At 48.9% G+C, this 23,157-nt stretch overlaps 1 protein-coding gene across 1 annotated transcript in view; it reads right to left on the bottom strand.

Moving 5' to 3' along the window:
• LOC122372619 (cell surface glycoprotein 1-like) overlaps positions 1-23,157 on the bottom strand; it is a 50,630-nt gene that overhangs the window by 24,509 nt on the left and 2,964 nt on the right. Inside the window, exons 2-6 of the mRNA XM_043350062.1 lie at positions 9,324-9,500; positions 8,813-8,953; positions 8,191-8,312; positions 6,904-7,061; positions 5,033-5,188 (exon numbers count right to left, since the gene is read on the bottom strand). Coding sequence (XP_043205997.1) covers positions 5,033-5,188; positions 6,904-7,061; positions 8,191-8,312; positions 8,813-8,953; positions 9,324-9,500 — 754 coding nt within the window. The remainder of the gene's footprint in view (positions 1-5,032; positions 5,189-6,903; positions 7,062-8,190; positions 8,313-8,812; positions 8,954-9,323; positions 9,501-23,157) is intronic.

Here is a 23,157-nt window from a genome sequence, read left to right as displayed (position 1 = left end):
TGCACAATAAGATATACCGCTGCTTTCGCGGCGCTGCGCGCCGAGGTTTTTCTCCGCGCCCACGAAAAAAACCGGGAGTGTGGCTAAAAACACCCCTACCCATCAAGTCGCACACCGGAAACCCGACCCCCCCACTCAAAAATCCGTGGCGACGCCCCTGCACGGGAGGGTACTGAAAGTTTGGTGACGATCGGCGCAGCGGTTCTGGAGACATATTGAAAAAAACTAATGGGGGGGGGGGCAAAAAATGCCCCTCCCCCACCGCCTGGAAGGTTAATCTGACGTTATTTTTGGTCGACCTATAGTAGCTACGAAAATTTCCTTTGAATACAAGGTGTCAAATTGATGCAGCCAAAGTTACTTGAAGTTTCTGCTGTTTCTGCTCGATACTTTTCACTGTTAATAAAATATTGAAAACATGGGAGAGTGCTGTCTAGAGTCTGCCCCTCTTCCTCAATCTGCTGGTATATACAGCAACGCGTCTGCTTCATGCCAGTAACGCGTCTGCTTCATGCCAAGTGTTATCGATCACCGCAGACACCGATCACCATGGCTTATAAAAAATCGCCTGGCGTTTACGTTCTATGTACATCCTATACACTCTGTTCATTGCTCATCTCTCTCTCTCTCTCTCTCTCTCTCTCTCTCTCTCTCTCTCTCTCTCTCTCTCTCTCTCTCTCTCTCTCTCTCTCTTTTTACGCAATTGCCATTGCACTTGCAATAGAAAAGGTACGACGCAACCAGAGAAATAATTTCATATATTGCGCTCCCCCCCCCCCGCCCCCGCGGACGAGTCTCTCGCACCGACCGGCCCTCATAGCGCGGCGTCCGGCACCTTTTCAGACTAGTTTTCTGCAGCCGACAACGGACGCGCGCTGCGCGCCGCACGCCAGAAATAGCCATGGTATGACGTCATAGAGGGGCCGGCGGAGCTGGGGAGCCGGGGGGAGCCCGGAGCAGGGGGAGGGACGGTGGGAGCGCGGAGCAGGGGGAGGGACGGTGGGAGCGCGGAGCAGGGGGAGGGACGGTGGGAGCGCGGAGCAGGGGGAGGGACGGTGGGAGCGCGGAGCAGGGGGAGGGACGGTGGGAGCGCGGAGCAGGGGGAGGGACGGTGGGAGCCGGGGCAGGGGGAGGGACGGTGGGAGGCGGGGCAGAACGCTGCGAGTAAACACAGTGGTCGGCAACCGTGATCGCCATAAAATGCGGCTTTGTCTAAACACGGCAGTTTAGCACAGATCGGGTTAATCAGGCAGGGTCATTTAGTAAAGGGCAGGGTCATGATGCGGTAAAACAGGTACAGACATTTTTTTCTTTAGAAAAAAAGTTGGCGTTTGACACGTCTCGGAAAAGGGTCGCGAATATAACTATCTCGAAAAAAGCGATCGATCGCAACTAAGCTTTGAGCACCCTCCAGTTTATGAATTTTACCCATACCTACCCTGAAAAGTTCATGACTCTGACTCATATGGCCCTTGACCTGTGACCTGTTTCTCGAAACCATGTCATGTCGGATTTACGATTCGGCATGTGTCTGTGCACAGTGTCCATGAGCTTACTGACTTTTTTGTTATTAGAAACTTGCAGCATGTGACATTTTTGTCCCTTGTATTATGATGGGCGTCAAGGTCACTTGAAAGTTGAAAGTCACTTCAAAATTACTTCCTTTGGTGAACTCAGCTGAAAGTTTTAGTTTTAGGTATGACTTCAGGATAGGTTTTTAGCTGATTTCGAATTTAGTACTCATTTGAATATTTGAGCAGTTTTTGTGCAGATGCAACGAAGATGTCTTTAGTGGTTTATACCGATAGCCGGCGCGGGACGCCTGACCGGACCTGACCTGACCCAACCTACCCCAAATGCATGAATAAGTATATTATCTTCGTACAAAACTAATATGAAATTCAAACTTAAGACCACGAAAACCTCATAATGGTCTCACTTTAAAAAGTTCTAGCAGTTCCAGAGTTCACCGACTGTTAGGCCATTGGCCTGACCTGCAAGGTCAACCAATGGCCTAGAGGACCTTAAAATTGGATACCATCCGTTTTCTGTCGTCACGGGCAGCATACGCCAGCATTGCCGCGGGGATCGCTACGTGACCCAGAAGCCGAGTTAGATGTGGGGCGTTAAATATGATTCGTTAAATTGATTTGTTAAATCCTTGATTCGTTAAAATCGAACCACCAGCATCCATGCTAAAAAGTCCTCACTGAAGCGTTACAATCGAGCCACCGTCGCTGTGCAGCTCAAGGGAGATTCTGGTGATTCAATTGACAACCGGCAAAATCATGCACAGTCGGTATAGGTTGATCGCACAGAGGCATACAATGAGCATAAGCTGGAAGTCGTTTTAACCCGGCAGGCGGTGGGCCTCCCGGCCACCTTCCGCGAGGTGGGGGGATTTTGTTTTGCCCCCCCCCCCCCCCCCGTATCTCCGAAACTACTGGACGGATCCGGAAAATTCAAACGGCGTTCGATAGCCCTGTCAAATTTGCTGAGATAAACCAAATTTCATTGACCTCGGGGTCACCGATGACGTCACAGGTCAGGTCAAAGATAAAATGTTTCACCGTTCACGGGGCTTCTAGGGAAAGCGCTATAACACCGAGTAAAACGCATTTTGTCGAAAATCAGCGATAAGGCGTCAGTTGTCTAGCACATATGTTGCTAGTAGAGGTCACTGGTCATACCAGGTCAGGTCACAGGTCAGGTCACCAAAGGTCACCAAGGGTCACCACATGAACCCAACTTTACTAAGGTTGTGCGATGCATGTTTTATGGCCAGTTTTTCATTTTCAACTCAATGGTGTTGGTTATAAGACCATCATGTACGGTTTAGGTCACTTTCTGGTGGAGGTCAGGTCAAGGTCAGGTCAAAAAAGGTCAAATTTCAAAGTTGATATTTTTGCATAAAATGGGTATTGATTCGATGCAGCTCGTCACGGGAAGTCTAATGGTGGTCTTTGTTTTGCGCTACGGGGTCTAGAATTGCTAAAAATTCAGTTTGAAAATTTGACGTCATCAATTTTGAACAGTTTTTTCGCAATAACTTGGCCAAAAAAGAGGTATCGATCTCAAATTTGGTATGGAGATAGAAAGCGGTAGGGACTATCACGTATATTCCGGTTTTTTTCGAAATTCAAAAAACTTTTTGGATTTTTCGGCTATTATTTTCAAAAAATCTATTTTTTGGTTTTTGGGGGTCAAAATCCAAAAAATTCGAAAAACCGAAATAGCAGTTTTGTAGCCCTTTTGATTCCACACCTTTTATGTCGAAACATTTTTCTGTATCTCAAAAGCTGTAGGCCTGACAGCTCTTCCCGCGAAACCTTTTTTTGGGTCGAAAATGGCAGAAATGACGTCACTCTGACGTCATTAGCGGCCAACCTATCATAGCCTTTGGAAATTTTTTGGTCACCATGTGCGCTAGCTACTCCCGGGAGGGTACTGAAAGTTTGGTGACGATCGGCGCAGCGGTTCTCGAGATATATCGAAAAAACTAAAGGGGGGGGGCAAAAAATGCCCCCCCACCGCCTGGAAGGTTAAAAAGCAAAGTATGCTGTCGATGATTCAGCCACAAGGACCCGTGAAACCTGAAGGCACCGTATATGGATGAAAATACATATGTACATAAGTTTTGAGACTGGTGCTAAGAGCATAGCATTGGTATTATACACATGGATATTATGCTGCACAGTCGACTTGAGCTAGCAAAAACGTCTCGCAAAGTTAAATAACGGTATTTCGCAATAAAAAAATATAATTTGCACATACGACGTAATATGTAGTTATGCAATTTGTACACATTTGATGCCTACGCAGTACGCGCGGACAAAAAAAAGCTTTGTGCGCGGTTCCAGCGAGTCATACGTCTGTATTTAAATGCACCAGTCCTTAGAATAACTACTCTATTTGGACAGCTATGAGGGCGGGCAGCTGCATGCAATTGGGTCTTCTGCAGTGTTGGTGCAAGAGCATTCTATATGTTCACGCCCTTACCTCTCAGTACTTAGCCGCACTTCAGGAGCTCCTGCTTCATCAGAATTCAGACATTTTCAGCTGTAAGAAACGCTAAACCGTCTCATCGCTTCTGGGCTAGTGTTTGGGCACGTGCATTGCAGGCTGCCTGGGATTCTTGGGTTTACGCCTACGATAATACGGGGTCCATCACGTGTTGTCTCTGCCGTTGAAGAACTCATACGCAGAGGAGGAAGGACATTTTATAGTTTATTAAAGCATTTTGACGTACATAAGACTGAATAAAAGCGATAGTAAATCAAAGACAGAGAGGTGACAGAGCTTTTAGCATAAGCGATGCTTCACGATGCCAATAAACATCTATGACCACAATAAGCAGCGTATTTCTGATGTATCTGATGACGGCCGGCGTCGGCTGATAGATTTGCTCTTCATCGTTTCAATATAATTTTATTCTTCTTCTTGCTCTGCTTTTTCGCCGTCTGTGAAAATACAAATAAAAATATAATAAAGGGCATAAGGTTGTGTCTTCCTTGACATGAAACAAATTCAGTAAATATGGTAATGTCGTTTTAATGATAATTTTCAGGTGTGCGGAGATTACGTACTGGTCAGACCGTTTGTTGACTCTGGCTGCGCCGGTTTTGCCTCGCCCTCGGAGTCCCGACCGGCAGGATCAGCGCTGTCGCCTAGGAACGTGACGTCATTGAAGGATATCAGTATTGAGCGGCCGTCGAGCCGAGTACGGGGTACTGGATTACCGAGCTATCGTCTACATCACACAGACAGACATGGCCAACTACAGGTGCACGTACAGCACGCACACAGCACAAATTATGAATGCATTACGTACTCTGGTGCTTGCAACGGTGGGCAATAATAGCCACTGAGCTATGCCTCGTTTCTGATCTCCTTATCTACGTGGCTTGGAAGAGACTGAAAACTAAATAGCTCGAAATACTTCCTATGTATGTACAACTTTACTAAGGACATGGTACGACAACCTGCCCAGTCGGCCGGCACAGCGGCCGGCCGGGCGGCACAGTGCGCTCACTTCGCCGGTGCGAGCTGGGGTCGTCGCGGGGTGACGGCAGCAGGCGCTGGGCCATGTCCTCGGAGCGCACCCTCTCGCCGTTGTAGAAGCGCGAGTGGGTGCGTTTGGACACCACCGGGCCGCCGAGCAGACTCAGACAGGCCAGGTGACCGGAGCCTTCAGGGCGGCGCGGCAGGACGGGCCGGTTAGTAGGCGGCAGCGAGAGACAGCAGGCGCAACAGGACACAGTCCAGGCGCAAAAGATTGTCAAATACCCTTTTTGTCAATAAAGGTGAAATAATGTAATATTTGCAAACTGAAAAGAAAAGATGCATGGAGAGCTGAGGACGTTATGCAAGGCAAAATATATAGCGCAGTCTGAAGGCAGTCCTTCAGGCGATATGTGCAGTGGGCGTTGGTGATGCGAATTGTGCGGAAAGAAAAAGTACCGAGTGGTTTTATATCACCATTGGTTTGTAATTATTGTAGGTAGATTTGGACAGAAAAGACGAGAATGACAAATCAGATATATGTATGTGCTTAATTGTTACCGTCATTCCAGCGATTAACCCGCGCGGGGCTGGGGGGGGGGTAAATTTTACCCCCCCTCGCGAATTTTTGCAATATCTCAAAAACGGCGGCGCGCAGCGCCGCCAAACTTTCAGTACCTTTTCTTACATCAATTTGACACGTTCCCTGAAAATTTGAGCGAAATCCGTCGGAAAATTTTTGAGAAATTGACGTTTTAGTGACGTCATGTTCGCCATTTTCGCCTCAAAAAACGGCAAAAGTTCAAACGCCGCTAACATCTTCATTTTTAAAGGAATCAAGACGTAACAAAAAAGGATATACGTAATTCTACTTTGGCTATCAAATGGCTATCTCGGTTTTTTGAAAATTTTGGATTTTGGCCCACATTTTTCCAAAAAACTGACTTTTTTGGGAAAATAGCTATAAAATCCAAAATTTTGAGTGTATCGAAAAAACCGGAATATATGTCAGAGAAGTGGTCTATGTGTACCTACATACTAAGTTTTAGAAGAATCGGTTCAAAAATGTGGGAGTTATTCAAAATTATATGACGTCACGACACACAAAATTTTTGAAAAATGACTTTTTTAGAAGTTCTAGACCTCGAACGGAAACAAAAATAGCACCATTCGACTCGCCGTGAAAAACTGCATCAGATAGACACCTTTTTAGGCCTTAGCAACCAACTTCAAAATTTGACCTCACTTGACCTGACCTTGACCTGACCTCGACCTGAAATTCATCCAGAGGTGGTCCATATCACTTATTGAGTGTGCCTATTGAATTCTATGAGTAAAATGACCCATAAAACATGTGTCGCACATGCCCTTTTCTATATTTTGTTTTTGGTGACCTGACCTGACCTGACCTGACCTTGACCTTGACCTCTGAATGATATTGTATGCAACGAATATTGTCTTGGTAGCCTAAGAACACGTTTTGGGCGATCAGTCTCAGTCCATGAATCCATTCTTCGGCAACTACGGTGCAAGGCCGATACTGTAGGAACTTGCAATTTGTACCCTTGACCTGACCTTGACCTTGACCTCAAACTTAAAATTAAGTACATGTTTTTAGTTGTTCGTGATGAGATCTTTCGATTTGCGTTTGAATTTTCCAAATCGGACCATTAGTTCGGGAGATAACAGGGGGGGGGTGGTAAAATTTACCCCCCCCCCCCAGCCCCGCGCGTTCGGCTGGAGACCCCAGCCCCGCGCGGGTTAATAAACATGCTTTACCTATATGATTTACGGTGGAGAAACTGGTTAAGATAGAAAAATGGCCACTTAAATATATGCATTAGAATAGAAGACAGCAGAGCGAGAGATATGAGATGCATTGTTGCTCGGTGTCTGCCTTACCCATGCGTTTATACGTGTTCTGAGCGGCGTCATTGGCGCTGTTGAAGCGCGACTTTAGCTCGATGTTCCTCCTGACGGGCTTCAGGGGGTCGGCGGCGGCCCTGGACCGGTGCCGCGTGTACTGCGCGAGCCGCGGCGCCACCGGCTCTGGGTACAGCCTGGACGGCAGGACGCTCCGTGAGAAACGAGTCACAGTCAGAGGGACACAGCCGTCAGAGGGAACATCCAACTGCCAACAGGGCCGGCTCCGTGAGGTCGGGGAGGGTCAGAGGATAGTCACAGTCAGAGGAGCACAACGATCAGAGAGAATAGCTGTTTTCACGACGGCCATCTGGTACACATTTGGTGCACGTCTGGTGCAGATTAGGTGCAGATTTAGTCAAGTTAGGTTCAGTGTGTCTCTTAGTAGCTATCAGCTAGGGTTGCACTAATTGCTTATATGCCTGCTTTGTCATATAAACAGCAATCGATGTCCCATCATCGATTAAAACACTGAAATAAATTCATAAAATGAAGGTATTTGCTGTAAAAGAGATTAGGTGCAGATTTGGTCAAATTAGATGCACTCGCCGGATAGCCCGTCATGAAAACGGCTTAAATCAAGCCGTCAAAGCGAAAATATCTATATCACTCTTCCCAGAAAGGCTATAAAGTATAATAAAGCAAACTAGACTCGACCAACGACGTCCGACCAAAGCACTAGAAAACTTATTTCCTTTAACGACGACCGTCCGCCAGCTTTGAAAGATTATCTTTTTCATCATTTGATTTTCGAGCTTATTGTCCCACGGTTTCAACGGTGGCAAAATGCTTAAAGTACTGAGTAGTTTGCTATGAATCTATAACAATGCAATTGAAAAGTAAGTGACGAGCTGCAATCCCATGGAACCCATCTTTAGGCATAGCAATCTGTAGGAACATTTTCTCGGACGGATTTTCTCGAGCGGTGGTAAAAGTGCTCCCATTGATCCATTTAGCTCGACCGTTCGTGAAACGAAACCATATCGGGTCCATCATGCCGACTGTGGTGAGACGGCCGACCGGCGCCGCACGCGTCACGGCCGTCGTCTGCCACTGGGAGCGGCACGTGACGCGCCTCCGACGGGGCTTCACCGGCGCTCGAGTCGTCAGTCCGACCGGCCGGCGGGGCGGGGCGGCGCGGGCAGTGAGGCTGAAACTGAATTCCTTGATTTTTACTGATGGGAATGTTCTGCGCACGGCGTATTCGGTAGTTTTACAATCTGTGATTTGTCTGGCGGCCTCCAATGTGCGCTCCGCGACACTCACTTGGGCGTGTACATGGGTGTGACGGAGATGTGGCGCAGTTTGGGCGTGCAGAGGTCGTTGATGTGCGACTGGGCGATGGAGGACGCCTCGACCTGGGCGTGGTGGATCCGGTCCTCGTACCACTGAAACACAGCCACCGGCCGCGCTCAGTCCCAGCAGCGAGAGAGAGAGAAAGAGAGAGAGAGAGAGAGAGAGAGAGAGAGAGAGAGAGAGAGAGAGAGAGAGAGAGAGAGAGAAAGAGGAGAGAGAGAGGGAGGGGGAAGAGAGGGAGAGAAACACAGACCGAAAATGCACATTGAAAAAGTACCCAACCGACCGCGCTCAGTCGCAGCAGCTTCAGAAAGGGAAAGCTCAGTCATAACTGCTGAAGACAGTCGCCTGCTGTCAATGCAGTGAATTTACTTAGTGAGTCAGACGGGCATCCGTGATCTCCCACCGTTCATACTTTGATTATCACAAATATCATGTCCAAAAACCCAATTCAAATAATACATAGGTACTATTTATAACAATAAACAAACAGGCACAAATAGGTATGTATTCATAAAAAATCAAAACCTGAAATGCAACCTTGCTATTGCGTCAACCTATCGTTCCACAAGTCACCCGTCGTAAAACTTACATTTCTGAGTTCATCCTCCCCACTGACAAAGGGTCCATAGGAGGGCACGGAATAGAGCCTCGGCGACGGCCGGGCCACGACTGTGACTTGCTGGACGGGCCTGGCCACGGCGCAGCAGTTGGGACACGAGCCGGAGAAACGCTGCACGTGCACGCACGGACATCAGCGGGGTTAACAGGGGCAGCTTCAAATAGACTGTGCAGCAGAGCCCAACAGGTATGCAAAAGTCGTCAGTGGCAAAAGCGAATAGGTTGATAAAAGTTAACTTTGAGGCGCGGCAAAGGCTGAAGAAAATCGAGAATTTAGTGTTTTGTCCCTCGAGATGCTTCAGTTGTGCTTCTCGAGTGTCCAAACCATTCAAAAATAAATCCAAAATTGAAAATGATGAGCGAAAGATGACTGAAGCAGAAGAAATAAACCGCCCGGTATTCAGCAAAAAGTGTTAGCTCTCATGCAAGGCTTCTCGTTATCGCCTGTTCCTCTCCCACAAACCATCGCCCGCGCCGCTCACCTTCAGCACGGGGTCGTCGTCCAGCTCGTCGCTGAGCCTGGCCAGAGTGCGGCGCCGCGGCAGCACCACCACGTCATCCTCGTCCATCAGCAGGTACGGCATCAGCGGACTCGAGTAGGCCGGCAGCGAGACGGGGGTCAGCCGCTGGTGGGCCACCGACGGGATCCCGTGGCGCGCCTGGAGAGTCAGAGGGATGGAGTCAGAGGGACGGACTCAGCGAGACGGGAGTCAGCCGCTGGTGGGCCACCGACGGGATCCCGTGGCGCGCCTGAGAGTCAGAGGGATGGAGTCAGAGGGACGGAGTCAGTGGAACAGAGTCATTGGGACGGTTAAGTCGCCGGTCAGTTGGTGGGAGACAAGGAAACAGTCAGTAGGATTCAGTGGGACGGGACACAATGGACCAGTATATGAGTCAATGGAATGGAAGCCAGCGGGACGGGAGTCCGTGGGGCGGGTGTCAGCAGAAGTAAGAGGAATAGAAGTCAAAAAGACGGTTTTGAGTAAGAGGAGATATAAGAGGAGGTATGCATCGAGATATAAACTCGGAAGCTCGCATTCATTTCATGGATTACGATAAAACATTGATCGAGTTTCATAACTGCATAGGCGTCCCAGCTGTTTTAGCTGCATTTTTGTTCCACATTTTGACAGCTGGGATCAGCTTGTCAACCAGCAAGCCTGGAAACACCAATCGTGCAGAATACCCTCCTGAGAACGGCATTCGATAAGCGGCTGATGTTCATCTACTCATAACATCTCTAGCATGACTACATTCAGGCATCGGTAAAATCCTTTTTGAAAGGATTGCATTCCCAATCCACATTCCTAGTGCCGAAGTGGATTGCATTCCTACCCGCAATCCCCTTTTTTCACTTGGATTGTGATCAAATCCGCAATCCTTTTTTGCAATCCTGTTGTATTATTATGTGCACTAGTGGATCTGGGGGAGAGAGGGGGGCATAGGGCCGTGCCTCCATCCCCAAATCACCCATTTCTAGTACCTAGTCTTGCGAGTAATTCCTATCTAAGGCACAGGTATTTTATGGGAAATATTTTTTGCCTCAAACACCCTCACATTTAAACCTCTACCCAACCAGTGTTTCATATTTTTAAAACTCGCCCTCAAATACGTAATTTTGCCCTTCCTATGTAGTTCATCAGCGTATATTATTTTGATCGTTTAAATTAAAAGCGTTTAAATTATTTCAAGTTTCGATGTAAAGCCCTTGATAGCAAAGTACATTGAGCCGATGAAGCCGATCTCACAATTTTCAATCGCAACAAACCATTTCAAGTCACTTATCAAACACCAAAACACGCAATCCGGATTGGATTGCAAAAATTGGAAGTATGATGCAATCCAATCCGCAATCAAATCCTGTTTTTTGGAATGGATTTCAAATCCAGGTGCAATCCACCAAAAAGGAATGCAATCAGGATTTTGCAATCCTGCAATCACAATCCTACCGATGCCTGACTACATTCAGCAGCTTTAGTAGCTGTCGGTGCGGTGGTGTGGGGGACGTTGGTGCCCACCAATCACCGGCGCCTCCAAAGCTTTGAACCGGTGCCAGCGAGCTGGCAGTGCCTGATCAGTGATCCCAAGAAAACGGTGATACAACGCCAACTAAAAGTCAGGGGAGACAGACTTTCAGTCGTTCTGCCGAGTTCGAAGACATGATTGAAAATAAAAGGAACGTCTAAGCTAAACTGGCGTATCCTTTCAAATAAGCGAAGATATTCAGCGCTCTCTCGTCTTATGATATTTTCAAGCAATCATAAATAAACTTAAATAGCATACATCGTTGGCTCATAATACATGATCCCTGTTGATCCCAGCATCATTGTTCGCATCCATGTTCGGGACCAATAGCTTGTTGCATGACGGTCAAAAGATGCCTAGACTAAAATTGATGGTTTACATCACGGACGTATAAATAAACTGGACTGACGATCCCAATGAACCTCCCATGGAAGATAGTGAAGCCGACAAGGCGCCATTTTACGTTGCCAAAAACCCGTGCTCTGAAAGGTCATCGAGCCAATACAATTGGAATTGCGTCTAAACGGATGATCGGATCGAGGTGCTGGTGGTACCGTTCGACGGGTAATGCTTTGAGGCAGGTGATGATGCATGTCATGCAGGTCATTCGGTGTCACGTGGCGCGTGCCACGTGCCGACAAAGTCAGGAAGGGCAAAAACCTTTAAGCGACGCTCCAAATTAAACGGTGGGCAACACAGGTGCCAAATTCACAGGTCACATGTCCCGGTGTTTGACCATTAGCATATAGTATGCTCGGCAGCAGGGGGTGCGGAATGCACGCGCCAGGGGCGAAAAACATGTTTTGAGGAGGCATCCTCCGATTCAGGAAAACCTTGACCTAGGCACACCAAATTTGGCACACTGACACGACTGGACGAGCGCTTTAAGGCGCTGTGCAAATAGATGTGCTGGGGTACACGGTGCACGTGCTGTGCACGTGCAAACCTTTTGATGTTGCACTCTGTGTCACATATACGGGCAGAGCGGGTAGCGCTAGCAAGCTCAAAGTGCCAAATTTACACAGGCCACCCGGAATGCATTCCCGCATAGTTATTGAGCATATCCATCTCCTGGTGGACCCCGAAGGTGCGCTCTGCACGTGCAAAAATTATCCGCGCCGGGCGTTGGGGATGCTTGGACACCCCATGTAGGTTTATGTAAATATCTCGAAAACGGCGTTGTGGAGTGCCGCCGTTTTTAGCACACCCTTTCATGCATCTTTTTCACACATGCTGCATAACTTTCAGACCCAGGTCACTCAAGGCTAGGTCACCAGGTTACGTCCAAGTGGCCTTACCTTAGGAAAAGTTATAATGCCCGTCATAGCTACACAGACTGAACAATCGGTCTAAAACGTTGGCAGCGATTACTAAGAGCACCATATATACGTAGGTAGAGTACCTCTACCTCGGTAGTTCACTGTCACTGACCTAGGGTTCTGTTGATTTTGCGACCTTTCTATTATAGGTAAGTCAATGGGAGACAATTGAACTGCGCTTCTGTTGCACGAAACTCATATTAACATACTTAACAATGCACTCAAATAACGGAACACGGGTAGCAGGGAAACGTGACATATTTAATCGGGAAATTGCACCTGTGACCTCTACTTATGTCCTGGGGTTATTTCAGGTCATGACAGCCATCCACAACATTTTGACAGTAACCTTTGGTAGAGACATGCAAGAGCGCTGAAAACACTTTTGATACTTAACACTTTTGACTTCGTAAATTGAGGTTGTTGCGAGTTCTACGGGTCATTTATCAGGAATGTCATGTTTGTTTTGATCACAGCTGATGTTTTCATGCATTTAGGCCAGGTCGGGTCAGGTCAGGTCAGGTCAACCAGTAGGTGTCCTGCCGCTTATCCATAGTAGGTGTCAACCACCACTGATGGCGTCGTAACATGTTACGAAGGCAATGAAACTATAACTTCTGAAATGTTAAACTGAGTGCTAAATTCGAAATCAGCTCCTAAAACTGTCCTAGAAACATGTAAAACTCGAAAAGGTGAACCAAGGTCATTAAAGGTCAGTGACCTTGACCTAATTTTCACGTGACCTTGACACCCACCATATTACATGTGACCAGCATCATATCACATGTTTGAACGCTTGAGTTGAAACCACGAAAAGACAGCAAATGCGCAGCTAGTGCGCGCCGACGTACGCCGAATCAAATTCCGGCCAAATGCATGGTCTCGTAATGATAACTTAATATCAGATGCTGATTTACCGCTACTCAGTCAAGTTAGAACCATTTCTTGGCCGCGGTCAGCGGTCCAGGCCGCCACATAATCGTACCTATTACACCGCACTTGCTCAATGCTCAGTTCGTATTGTAAAAGCACTGCGGCACAGCATAGATGCAGACGCTCTGCTACTGCCATCTATGGGTGAAAGATGAAGATAATGGTTGTTGCGGTACAGTATCACTACAGGCGCCGATAATGCTTTATAATTGTACTTTTTTGTGTTAAGACTGCAAGAGCTTTTGCCTTTTGCGCTACCTACAATTAATCTTTTTTTTCATTTTTTTTCATTTTTATGTTGGTAAATGAAGCGCAGTTCAATTGTCTCCCATTGACTTACCTATAATAGAAAGGTCGCAAAATCAACAGAACCCTAGGTCAGTGACAGTGAACTACCGAGGTAGAGGTACTTTACGTATATATGGTGCTCTTAGTAATCGCTGCCAACATTTTAGACCGATTGTTCAGTCTGTGTAGCTATGACGGGCATTATAACTTTTCCTAAGGTAAGGCCACTTGGACGTAACCTGGTGACCTAGCCTTGAGTGACCTGGGTCTGAAAGTTATGCAGCATGTGTGAAAAAGATGCATGAAAGGGTGTGCTAAAAACGGCGGCGCTCCACAACGCCGTTTTCGAGATATTTACATAAACCTACATGGGGTGTCCATGCATCCCCACCGCCCGGCGCGGATAATTTTTGCACGTGCAGAGCGCACCTTCGGGGTCCACCAGGAGATGGATATGCTCAATAACTATGCGGGAATACATTCTGGGTGGTCTGTGTAAATTTAGAATTTTGAGCTTGCTAGCGCTACCCGCTCTGCCCGTATATGTGACACAGAGTGCAACATCAAAAGGTTTGCACGTGCACAGCACGTGCACCGTGTACCCCAGCACATCTATTTGCACAGCGCCTTAAAGCGCTCGTCCAGTCGTGTCAGTGTGCCAAATTTGGTGTGCCTAGGTCAAGGTTTTCCGGAATCGGAGGATGCCTCCTCAAAACATGTTTTTCGCCCCTGGCGCGTGCATTCCGCACCCCCTGCTGCCGAGCATACCATATGTTAATGGTCAAACACCGGGACATGTGACCTGTGAATTTGGCACCTGTGCCGCCCACCGTTTAATTTGGAGCGTCGCTTAAAGGTTTTTGCCCTTCCTGACTTTGTCGGCACGTGGCACGCGCCACGTGACACCGAATGACCTGTGACATGCATCATCACCTGCCTCAAAGCATTACCCGTCGAACGGTACCATCAGCATCTCGATCCGATCATCCGTTTAGACGCAATTCCAATTGTATTGGCTCGATGACCTTTCAGAGCACGGGTTTTTGGCAACGTAAAATGGCGCCTTGTCGGCTTCACCTGAATGGAGGTGGTTGCGGGTCCAGTTTATTTATACGTCCGTGGTTTACATCCATTGGAGACCATTAGAGACTGTATATTTAGAGCCCAGTAGCACCCCTCCCTTGTGTTGCGTAACTATGACTGAAGCTGCATTAGCCGGGTAAATAATCGCATAAGAGTCTGAACACGGAAGACCACTGGAGGACAATCTCGCCCCGCCTCACCTGCACTCACCTGTGTGAGAATCGTTTCGCTCACCTGTGTGAACTCACCCGACAGACAGTCCTGTCTGTCTGTCTGTCTGTCCGTCCGTCTGGCGTCGACCCGAGGCGTGGTGCCCGGTCACTGGGATGGTAGGCGAGGGGTGCAGAGAGGTCCATTGGCTGTGTGGAGCAGTGGATGAGGAGAGGACAACCTTGGGCAGGATTCAGAGGAAAAGACAGTGAGAGCGAAACAAAGAGAGCCAAAGCTCACAAACATTGGCATATTGTTACAAAGAAAAGAAGAAATAGCTTGTTTTTTGCCTGATTATATGATATGTCTTGAGAGACTAGCGATGTAATTCGTATGATGGCCTGGGCGTATTGTGTTGATGTACGAGTATGCATTATCCCTTTTTAGGCAGTTTCGTCCATGTTCTTGAAATGAATGAAATGCGCGAAATGCTGGTTATGCAGCCCAACAACTATGCCAGCGGTACGCTTCTCATACATACATATATTTATGCAACGGTTCATCTGGCCGCCTAAGCGTCTACAAGCTAACTGGAATCAAGCAAGCTCAGCAATATTCACTAGCTCAGTGGAGTTTCACTTGAAAAGCCAGCCAGATCCCCGACAGTGTGACAGTACAGGTTTATGGTGTTAGCTCTAAATGCCTACAAAACAAGCAAACGAGCAGCTGGAGCCGCCGTGGCGTTAGTAGCATGCAGAGAAGAAACAGAAAGGCGGGGGTCGGGCTGGGGAAGGGGCCGGGGATGGAATCAAAAGTATCGGGGCACATTGGTCGTGGTCGACTCGACTACGCGCTCGACTCGCTTGACGACGTGCTCTCCGATGTCGCTCTGTGGAAACGGAGGAAGAACAGAGTCTCACTGCGAGTGCCGGCCCGGAGCCGGTGATGGTCGCTCGCGCTCCCGGCTCGGCCGGTCTGACCGACAGGTGACATTCTGCCACACACCCGTACTATGCCAGCGTCATAGGTCAGCGCGGCGCAGCCAGACACGATTCTATCGCTGGCAGCTCGTCCTTTACGCCAAAAGCACATTCCCGGCGCCAACAAACGGGGGCAGTAGCGCCGGTCTCACGCGCTGGCACGCGCACCGTCAACAGGCCGGCGGCCTTGAGCGGACGGGCGGCGGCGGCAGACGGATCCGGCCGTTTGGGTCGCCGCCGGACCGCGACCGTCTGACGGCGGGAGACGGACCCGCCACCGGCTGACGGCGGGAGACGGACCCGCCACCTGCTGACGGCGGGAGACGGACCCGCCACCGGCTGACGGCGGGAGACGGACCCGCCACCGGCTGACGGCGGGAGACGGACCCGCCACCGTCTGACGGCGGGAGACGGACCCGCCACCGGCCGACGGCGGCTGACGGCGGCCGATGCACGGCCTCGTTAGCGGAGGCGCGAGTCGACGGCCGCGTGACTGAGTGGCCGCCGGCCAGCCGAGAAACGAGCAGAAAAACAACTCCCGACAGTGGCTCACACAATTTTGGAGTCATCAGAAGAAGCTGTCTGCTAATCTTATAACCATTAGCCTACCAGAAGACTTAGCTAAATTTTATAAGTCTCCAATTAGCTGACACCCCAGAAAGGGCAGAAAACATACAGTTCTTTATATTGACGATTACCAGGCTGTCCTCGTGTCCCCAGAGCCCGGTGACCAGCGGCGGCGGCTCCTTACCCTGGGCGCATAGGTGGTTCTGGGGCTGCTATCGTAGGTGGTGTACGTGTAGGTCCTGGGTGGCGGCACGTACCGGCTGGTGCGCACCGAGGGCGACATGTACGACGAGTGGTAGCTCCGACCCTGGCGGCAGGCGGCGCACGCTGTCGGAGGCGGTGGAGGCGCTGGGCGGCGCCGCAGGAGAGGAGGGCGCCCCATCCGACACGGCGAGGGTAACGGAGCGGTGGCCAGAGGGGCGCAGCAAAAACATTAGCTAGTCTATAGAGGCTAAAGGCTAAAAGATTTAGAGGCATTCATAGCTAATGTACATCGCTAGGTGACAGTAGAACAAGAGTGCTTGATTCAGCGCGCAAGGAAGTTATTAAGTCATTTGGTAAAATGTGGCGTGTTGAAAAATTTGAATTGTCTTAAGTTTGGGCAAGCGATCATGCAAACAGGTGTATGTATAACCAGCACTAGCCACGCTTGAAGCTCAAGTTATCATGATAAAGTATAATATACTGCCGTTACTTATTTGCAGGAAATGGATGCTCAATAGAAAGTCACCGAAAAGAAAGACAATGCATATTTGTGAACACAATAACGGTGGATGTATAGCTATCTTAACTGAACAGCTTATGGTACGCCAGCGATTACATTACGCCAGCGATGTATTAACCTGAAATTAAATTTTGGTACCGTCTCATTGGCTACGCTTCCATGACACAAGTTAAGCCGATTTTGCAAAATGGATTTCCTCCATCATAGCATTTAGGCAGCATTTGAAAATGTAAATGAAGGATTATGTGCTAGCTAAAACCATATATACGCTCTTTTTTTGCATAAGGTGAATAACTAGTATCCGAGAAAGAGGCACGTGAACATTTTCTAAATCGATTTAGACGTGTCATGGAAACGTAGTGCTTGTCGAAGAGGACGTATTGAAGTCCGTTGAAGATCTTACAAGCAAGCAGCCTCAAAGCAGAAAAAGCTGAAAATATATACAGCAAAGCTTGGAGAAGTATTAAAATAGTTCAAAAGGTAGAAATAACAAAAGCTGTCTTACACTTCGATCGCAGGAGGACACCAAAGGAAGCAATTCTAGCATGAGGTGAGAGGTGTAGGCCAAAAGAAACATACCATTCAACATAACAGTACTTTGAAGAGTATTCTAAATACATAAACACACTACAGGGTAACAAACACTCACAGCGCTACAAATATAACAGGTAAACAAACAAACAAAGTAAAAACGTTCTCCAATAAAGTCAAGACGCGGGTGTACACAACACAAACCTATGAACGGACACAAGGAAAATTATATAAAAATAACGGGGCTTCTTAAAAAGTAGCGTTGTAAATAGTCATCAGTGGTGGGCAGGCGAGCAGCCGCAGGTCCTAGTTCCTAGTCACGACTGAAGCCGCAGCCAACATCGGCCGGCTTGCACCAGAGCACAGGTGAAGTGTGGAGCCGGTGGCACATGAAGGGCGACACCAGCCCCGCATCGCATTTCTTCGTACTGCGCCCAGTAACCGCGGTCTTTGCAATTGGATCAGTATTGCGACTTGTGGATTGGATCAGTATTCGGTAAATGTGAGTTGTGACAGTCACCAGCGTCTTTGTTGTTGGTAGCGATTAACAATAGTCTCGGTAGTACTGTGTAAATATTAGTGAATAGTATAGGTATTTGGTAAAACTATTGAATAGTTACAATTGATCCATTAGCCGGAATCCATACTCAGCGAGATAAAAGAATTTGTGAGTTCAGCAGTGTAGGTGATACTACCAGTACCTAAGGATATTATTTTATCCCACCAAAACAGTATTTTCTTACCGTACCATTTCGTAAGACGACTAAAAAAGTGTGTCGATAATCTTGCAAAATGGATTCCAAGTAATCGCATTCGCAATAGGATCATTGTGTAAGCAGCAAAACGGAGAGCTAGCGAGGGGATTCATTTAGCTATGGGCAGATGCGTGATGGTTGGTGAAGCATTTGACCATTCTGAATGTTTTCCTACCTAATGGCCTTATCTTTCCTTTGGTATTGGAGGCCTATTGCACCGTCTTCCTGCCATTTGTAAAGCGCAGTCCTCACTGAGCCTCTCGAAGCCTCTGACGACTGAATGAATAATCCATATCTGAATGAAGCCTGGGCTTTTGATCACACAGAACTCGGGCGTTGCTGTCATCCGCCCGGCGTTCCGTGGACAGGTAGACTGTGCCGCAGGACATCCGAGTGATGCGGCACAGTCTACCGTGCCAGGTCCGTCCGCCAGGCAGACCGCGTCCCTGCTGCTCGGGTTTCGCCGTACTGCTGCCTTACCAGGACGATCCAGTGGTTGAAGAAAAAGATATTTGGCCAGTTCTTCTGAACCATATGATAATTGTATAGATTTGACATTTCGGGGCAATGCGAAGAAAGGCGATACGCGGCTGTGCACCGGAGTTGGTTGGGGAGCACGCGCGCGGCCCTGCGCTACCTGCAGCAACTGCTCCGGCGCAAAGTAGGGCCAGTAGTAGGGCCAGTACTCGGGGTCGAGGAAGTTCTGCGCGCGGATCATGTCCAGCTCGTCGAGCACCATGTGGGAGCCCATGTCCGTGTGGGTCAGATAGTAGACGTGCACCGGGTCGTAGTCACACAGCCAGTCGTAATGTTTGTTGAGCGGCTGAAAAGGTGCACACGTACTCGAGGTGCGCTGAGCTACCAACCGGCGCATCAGCCCTGGGCTCTGATCACTCACACATCACAGTAACCTTACTTATAGCAATCCACACAAAATTGGAGTTGGAATAATGTCACCATCGTTAGGTGCACCAGATTATTACTTTGAACTGACTGTATAGTTATCTTCTGCGGATGTAGTAGGCACTGTTTTAAATCAAATTAAGTGCTGATGAAAATTATGTATCTTTACGTCATTATAACGTTGTTGATTCGCACTGTTCTACATTCGGTGAACACTGCAAGTGCACAATGAAATGTTTCGACAATACTTTGCGTCATTAAATGAAGAATCATGATGTTTTCACCATTTGTTCATATATTTCACACATAGTTAAGAGGTAGTTGAATGGTACGATCAGACGCAAAATGAAATAGCAAAACTGAAAATACCAAACACTGCATCATTCTCATCATGCATGTAAGGTCGCGGCGAATCAACCGCATGCTAGGTCTTGGCGCGTGGATTGTCTCGCCTATATACGCGTTCATACTGGACGCACGAGAGAGCGCGTTCGCTAGTCCTATTAGACGCAATCCCATCAGCACTGAGCTGGAGTCTGTGGTTGTTCGACCCTCATACTGCCGGCTTCATCGGTCACATGGACGGAAAACGATGACGTCACGACAGTGCTGACGTCACTGGCGTCCCTGACACAAAGCACACGCCGCTGTCAATGTCTTTGGAAAGAATGGAGACACTTAGGTCAAATATTGCCGAGCCGTAAATAGATAGCCTTAGCTGCTCCGACTGAAGTTAATATACCTTTTCCTGTCCTAGGAACTATGAATTTATTGTACAACTGCACCGTGCACACTGCACAATGCATATTACCGTAGGTACATTCAATTACAAATGTCACTTGAAGAGCAGTTACCTAATGCAAAAAATGCCGACAGGAGGTAACCGAAGGACGGCAGTCATCTGCCCTTCCGATTTCTATACCAAATGTCATTCAGAGCCGGAGCCAACTCCCGCGATAATCATTCTGGGCATACACCATTAAGACGCTGCGTTTTAGAGACCGGACCTGATGCTGGTAGCTCGAACCGTTTTGGAGATGTAGGGGTATTACAGACCCCGTGGACTGCGGGCCGCAGAAGCGCGTAGCCGACTGCCGGGTATCGAATGAACGCATATTATCGGCGACATCCGCGGTTATCTGTCTGACCACGAGAGGTCAGCCCAGAGGAAACAGTGAGAAGCCTCGGTTCAGAGACGGGATCAGTGCCGGCCGGTTCAGACGGGTTCGGCGCCGGTTCAGAAGTCAGATTCGGTCCAGAGGAGATCCAGTCATCAGCGTCAGTACCCATGGGATCAGCGCATCACAAGCAGGAACAGAGCATTACTGCAGTCAGGATGAAGGCATTTCAGGAGGTCTCAGAGTCGCTTAGACGGGATCGGCGTCACTACTTCAAGACCGTTTGTGGCAGTCTCATAGCCCGGTTTTGTCTCGAACAGGATATTAAGTTAAAAAATGGGTGGACAGAATTTTGAATGGCGAGACATCTTATCTTCGGTGTGATTGTTAGCTTAGTATTGTGCAACGGACATTGGTCTTATCAGGAACGATGGATAAAAAAGGAAGGTAGGCATCACAGCACTCGAGCTTCCCTGATATTCGGCCGGAAAGAATCGCGGAGTGCAGGTAATGAATGTCAGAAAATGCTGTGATTTGATCAATATTAAAGGTCATATCAGGATACACAGAACTCGGCAGCGTAGCCTATTACCTGCGGCATCTGATCAGCCTCCCGTAGATAAGCCTCCCTTAGACGCGGTCTATATTGATTCGCTGAAGGTTGATGGCAACATGGGCGCTGTCGGAGATTATGGGAAGGCACTTTAGCTCATTTAGCCCATAAAACGCCAAACGTCATTGGTGATTGCACTGCAGGGTAAGCCGCAGCAGTGCGCATTGGTAAGAAAATGATGAAAAAAGAATTGAAGAAAATGTGTGCTTACCTATAGCGCACATTCAAGTAAATCTTTGGACCGCATCACAATTATTCGGCATTTGGCAGTAGGTACAAAACTCCCTGCTGTTTTCGACCTTGGTGTAACAGTCGATTAGTGATCCAGCTTTAAGTCACTCCTGTGCCCAGTTTTCGCTACCGCCGGCACCGACCGCGGGGCGGCGGACGTCAACAGGCCCGCCCTGAGCCAGTGTTTGGACGGGGCAAATGGGCTGGGTCGGCTGGAAACTCTGACCCCCTCCCTCCCCCGCCCCCGGCTGGCAGCCAGCCAGCGCCGACGATATATGGACTGGGCCCCGAGACGCGGCCCTAGCTATCCCGTTACAGGGCAATGGTAATTCCGTTACAGGACGATGATATTCCGTTACAATGCATTTTCCCAAAAAAAAGTTGCGTTTAGAAGTAGAACAACCTTTTCTGAAACACGATGCAATAACTCGCCATGATTGCGGACATTCTGGACTGACTTCGCCTGTCTGTGTTATCTGGCTAAGCAAGCAAATAAATGAATCTCTGTCGTCGAGATGAGGGGATATTAGAAGATCAGATCAGAAGAGCATTTAACTGACGCAACGAGCTCGATGCCCTCTGTGAAGCGTCATGCCAGCTGACTTTTCAGTTACCACGGGTAACTTGTACGCGCATTGACTGATAGTGATGTACAAGAACATGTCCTTTATGACAACGTTCTATTTGGGTAAACCCAATATTGCAAATGAATAACACAATCGACATATGTATTTGTACCTATATCACATGCCGATCGTATAATTGTATTTCACTTTACAAGGGAGTAAAATGTCCCATTTGTGGCCCTGTCACTGGAACTCGGACTCACAGCCTATTGCGGCTCCCCTGCACTGGCATTCACCGTATCTCGCCGCGGCTGTCTCACCCGTCACTGGCGGCCAAGTTTGCCGTGACCGGGGGACTGTCAGCGCTGGGCCGGCGGCCAGGTGCGGTCTCGGCCGGCCGCCGTGACACGGTCAGGCTGACACGGTGACACGGTCAGGCTGACACGGTGACACGATAACACGCCAGCCGGGCGCGCCGGCCGCCGCCCTGACCCGCTGCCCCGGATGACACGCATAGCGGGCGAAGAGGTCTGGCGCCGAGCGCGGGGCCGGGTCAGCGGCGCGGCGCCATGCGCTGACTGGCGGGTCAGGTCGACCGGACGGCGGACGGGCGGCGCCATCCGTCACCCGGCTGTCAGCGGCCGCGCCCGAGCCGGTCGAGGTCACTCAGAGAGGCCGCGGAGATATGGCAGAGCCGGCGAGCAGCGAGGGACAGCGGAGATATGACTGAACCGGCGAGCAGTGCAGAGATATGTATGACAAAGTCGGTGACCGGCGAGGGGCAGCGGAGGTATGACAGGAGCGGCGGCCGGTGCAGAGACTAACTAGATTGCATCTATTTAGCATTAAATATTTCCGAAATTGACGTTACCAATTGCTGTGAATTGCTTCGCTACCAGTGTCAGTGCATTCCTCATCTATTTGACGAGAGCGCAGTTCCGTACGCAGCCCCAGAGATGAAGTTCACTTTGACTGCCGTTCCAAATACATATGTAGATTCATCAAGCTCTTACAGCCCCGGCGATAAAGCCATCGAGTCGCGAGTATAGGACAGACAGACACTTGGCCGGACAATGCCACAACACAGGCGCCCGTGGCTGGAGCTGGGCCAACAGGCTCCCATGTGTCACCTGAGAAAACAGAACTGAAGTGGACAACCATGGCCACGGGGTCATGGCGGCGCGAACGGGACACCGCAGGTGCGGTATTTACACACCTCAGTCAACAGGCAGGGCTGAATTCCATCACACGAGCCAAACAAAATACACCGGGCAGGCGGTGCAGTGTGAATTCCTTAGTTTAACTTCATCGGCTCTCTGCGCAGCTAAAACGCGTGAGCACCTATTTAAGTGTGAAGCAGACTAATATTTGACGAGCAATCATCATCGCCTACAGGTTTGCTGACTGCTGATTATTCGCTCTTGATGCAAATGATCCGAGGACTCGGGATCAGATTAGGATCAGCAAAACGATTTGTCGTAGCCAATTTGTCAAAAAATGTAAAAATCATAATAGGTATGGTTCGAACAA

The sequence above is a fragment of the Amphibalanus amphitrite genome, unplaced genomic scaffold (assembly GCF_019059575.1).
Source record: "Amphibalanus amphitrite isolate SeventyFive unplaced genomic scaffold, NRLGWU_Aamphi_draft 000037F_arrow, whole genome shotgun sequence".
In the NCBI taxonomy this organism is placed as follows: Eukaryota; Metazoa; Arthropoda; class Thecostraca; order Balanomorpha; family Balanidae; genus Amphibalanus; species Amphibalanus amphitrite.
Note: the sequence above shows the minus strand (reverse complement) of the source record. Positions and strands in the feature narration are given on the sequence as shown.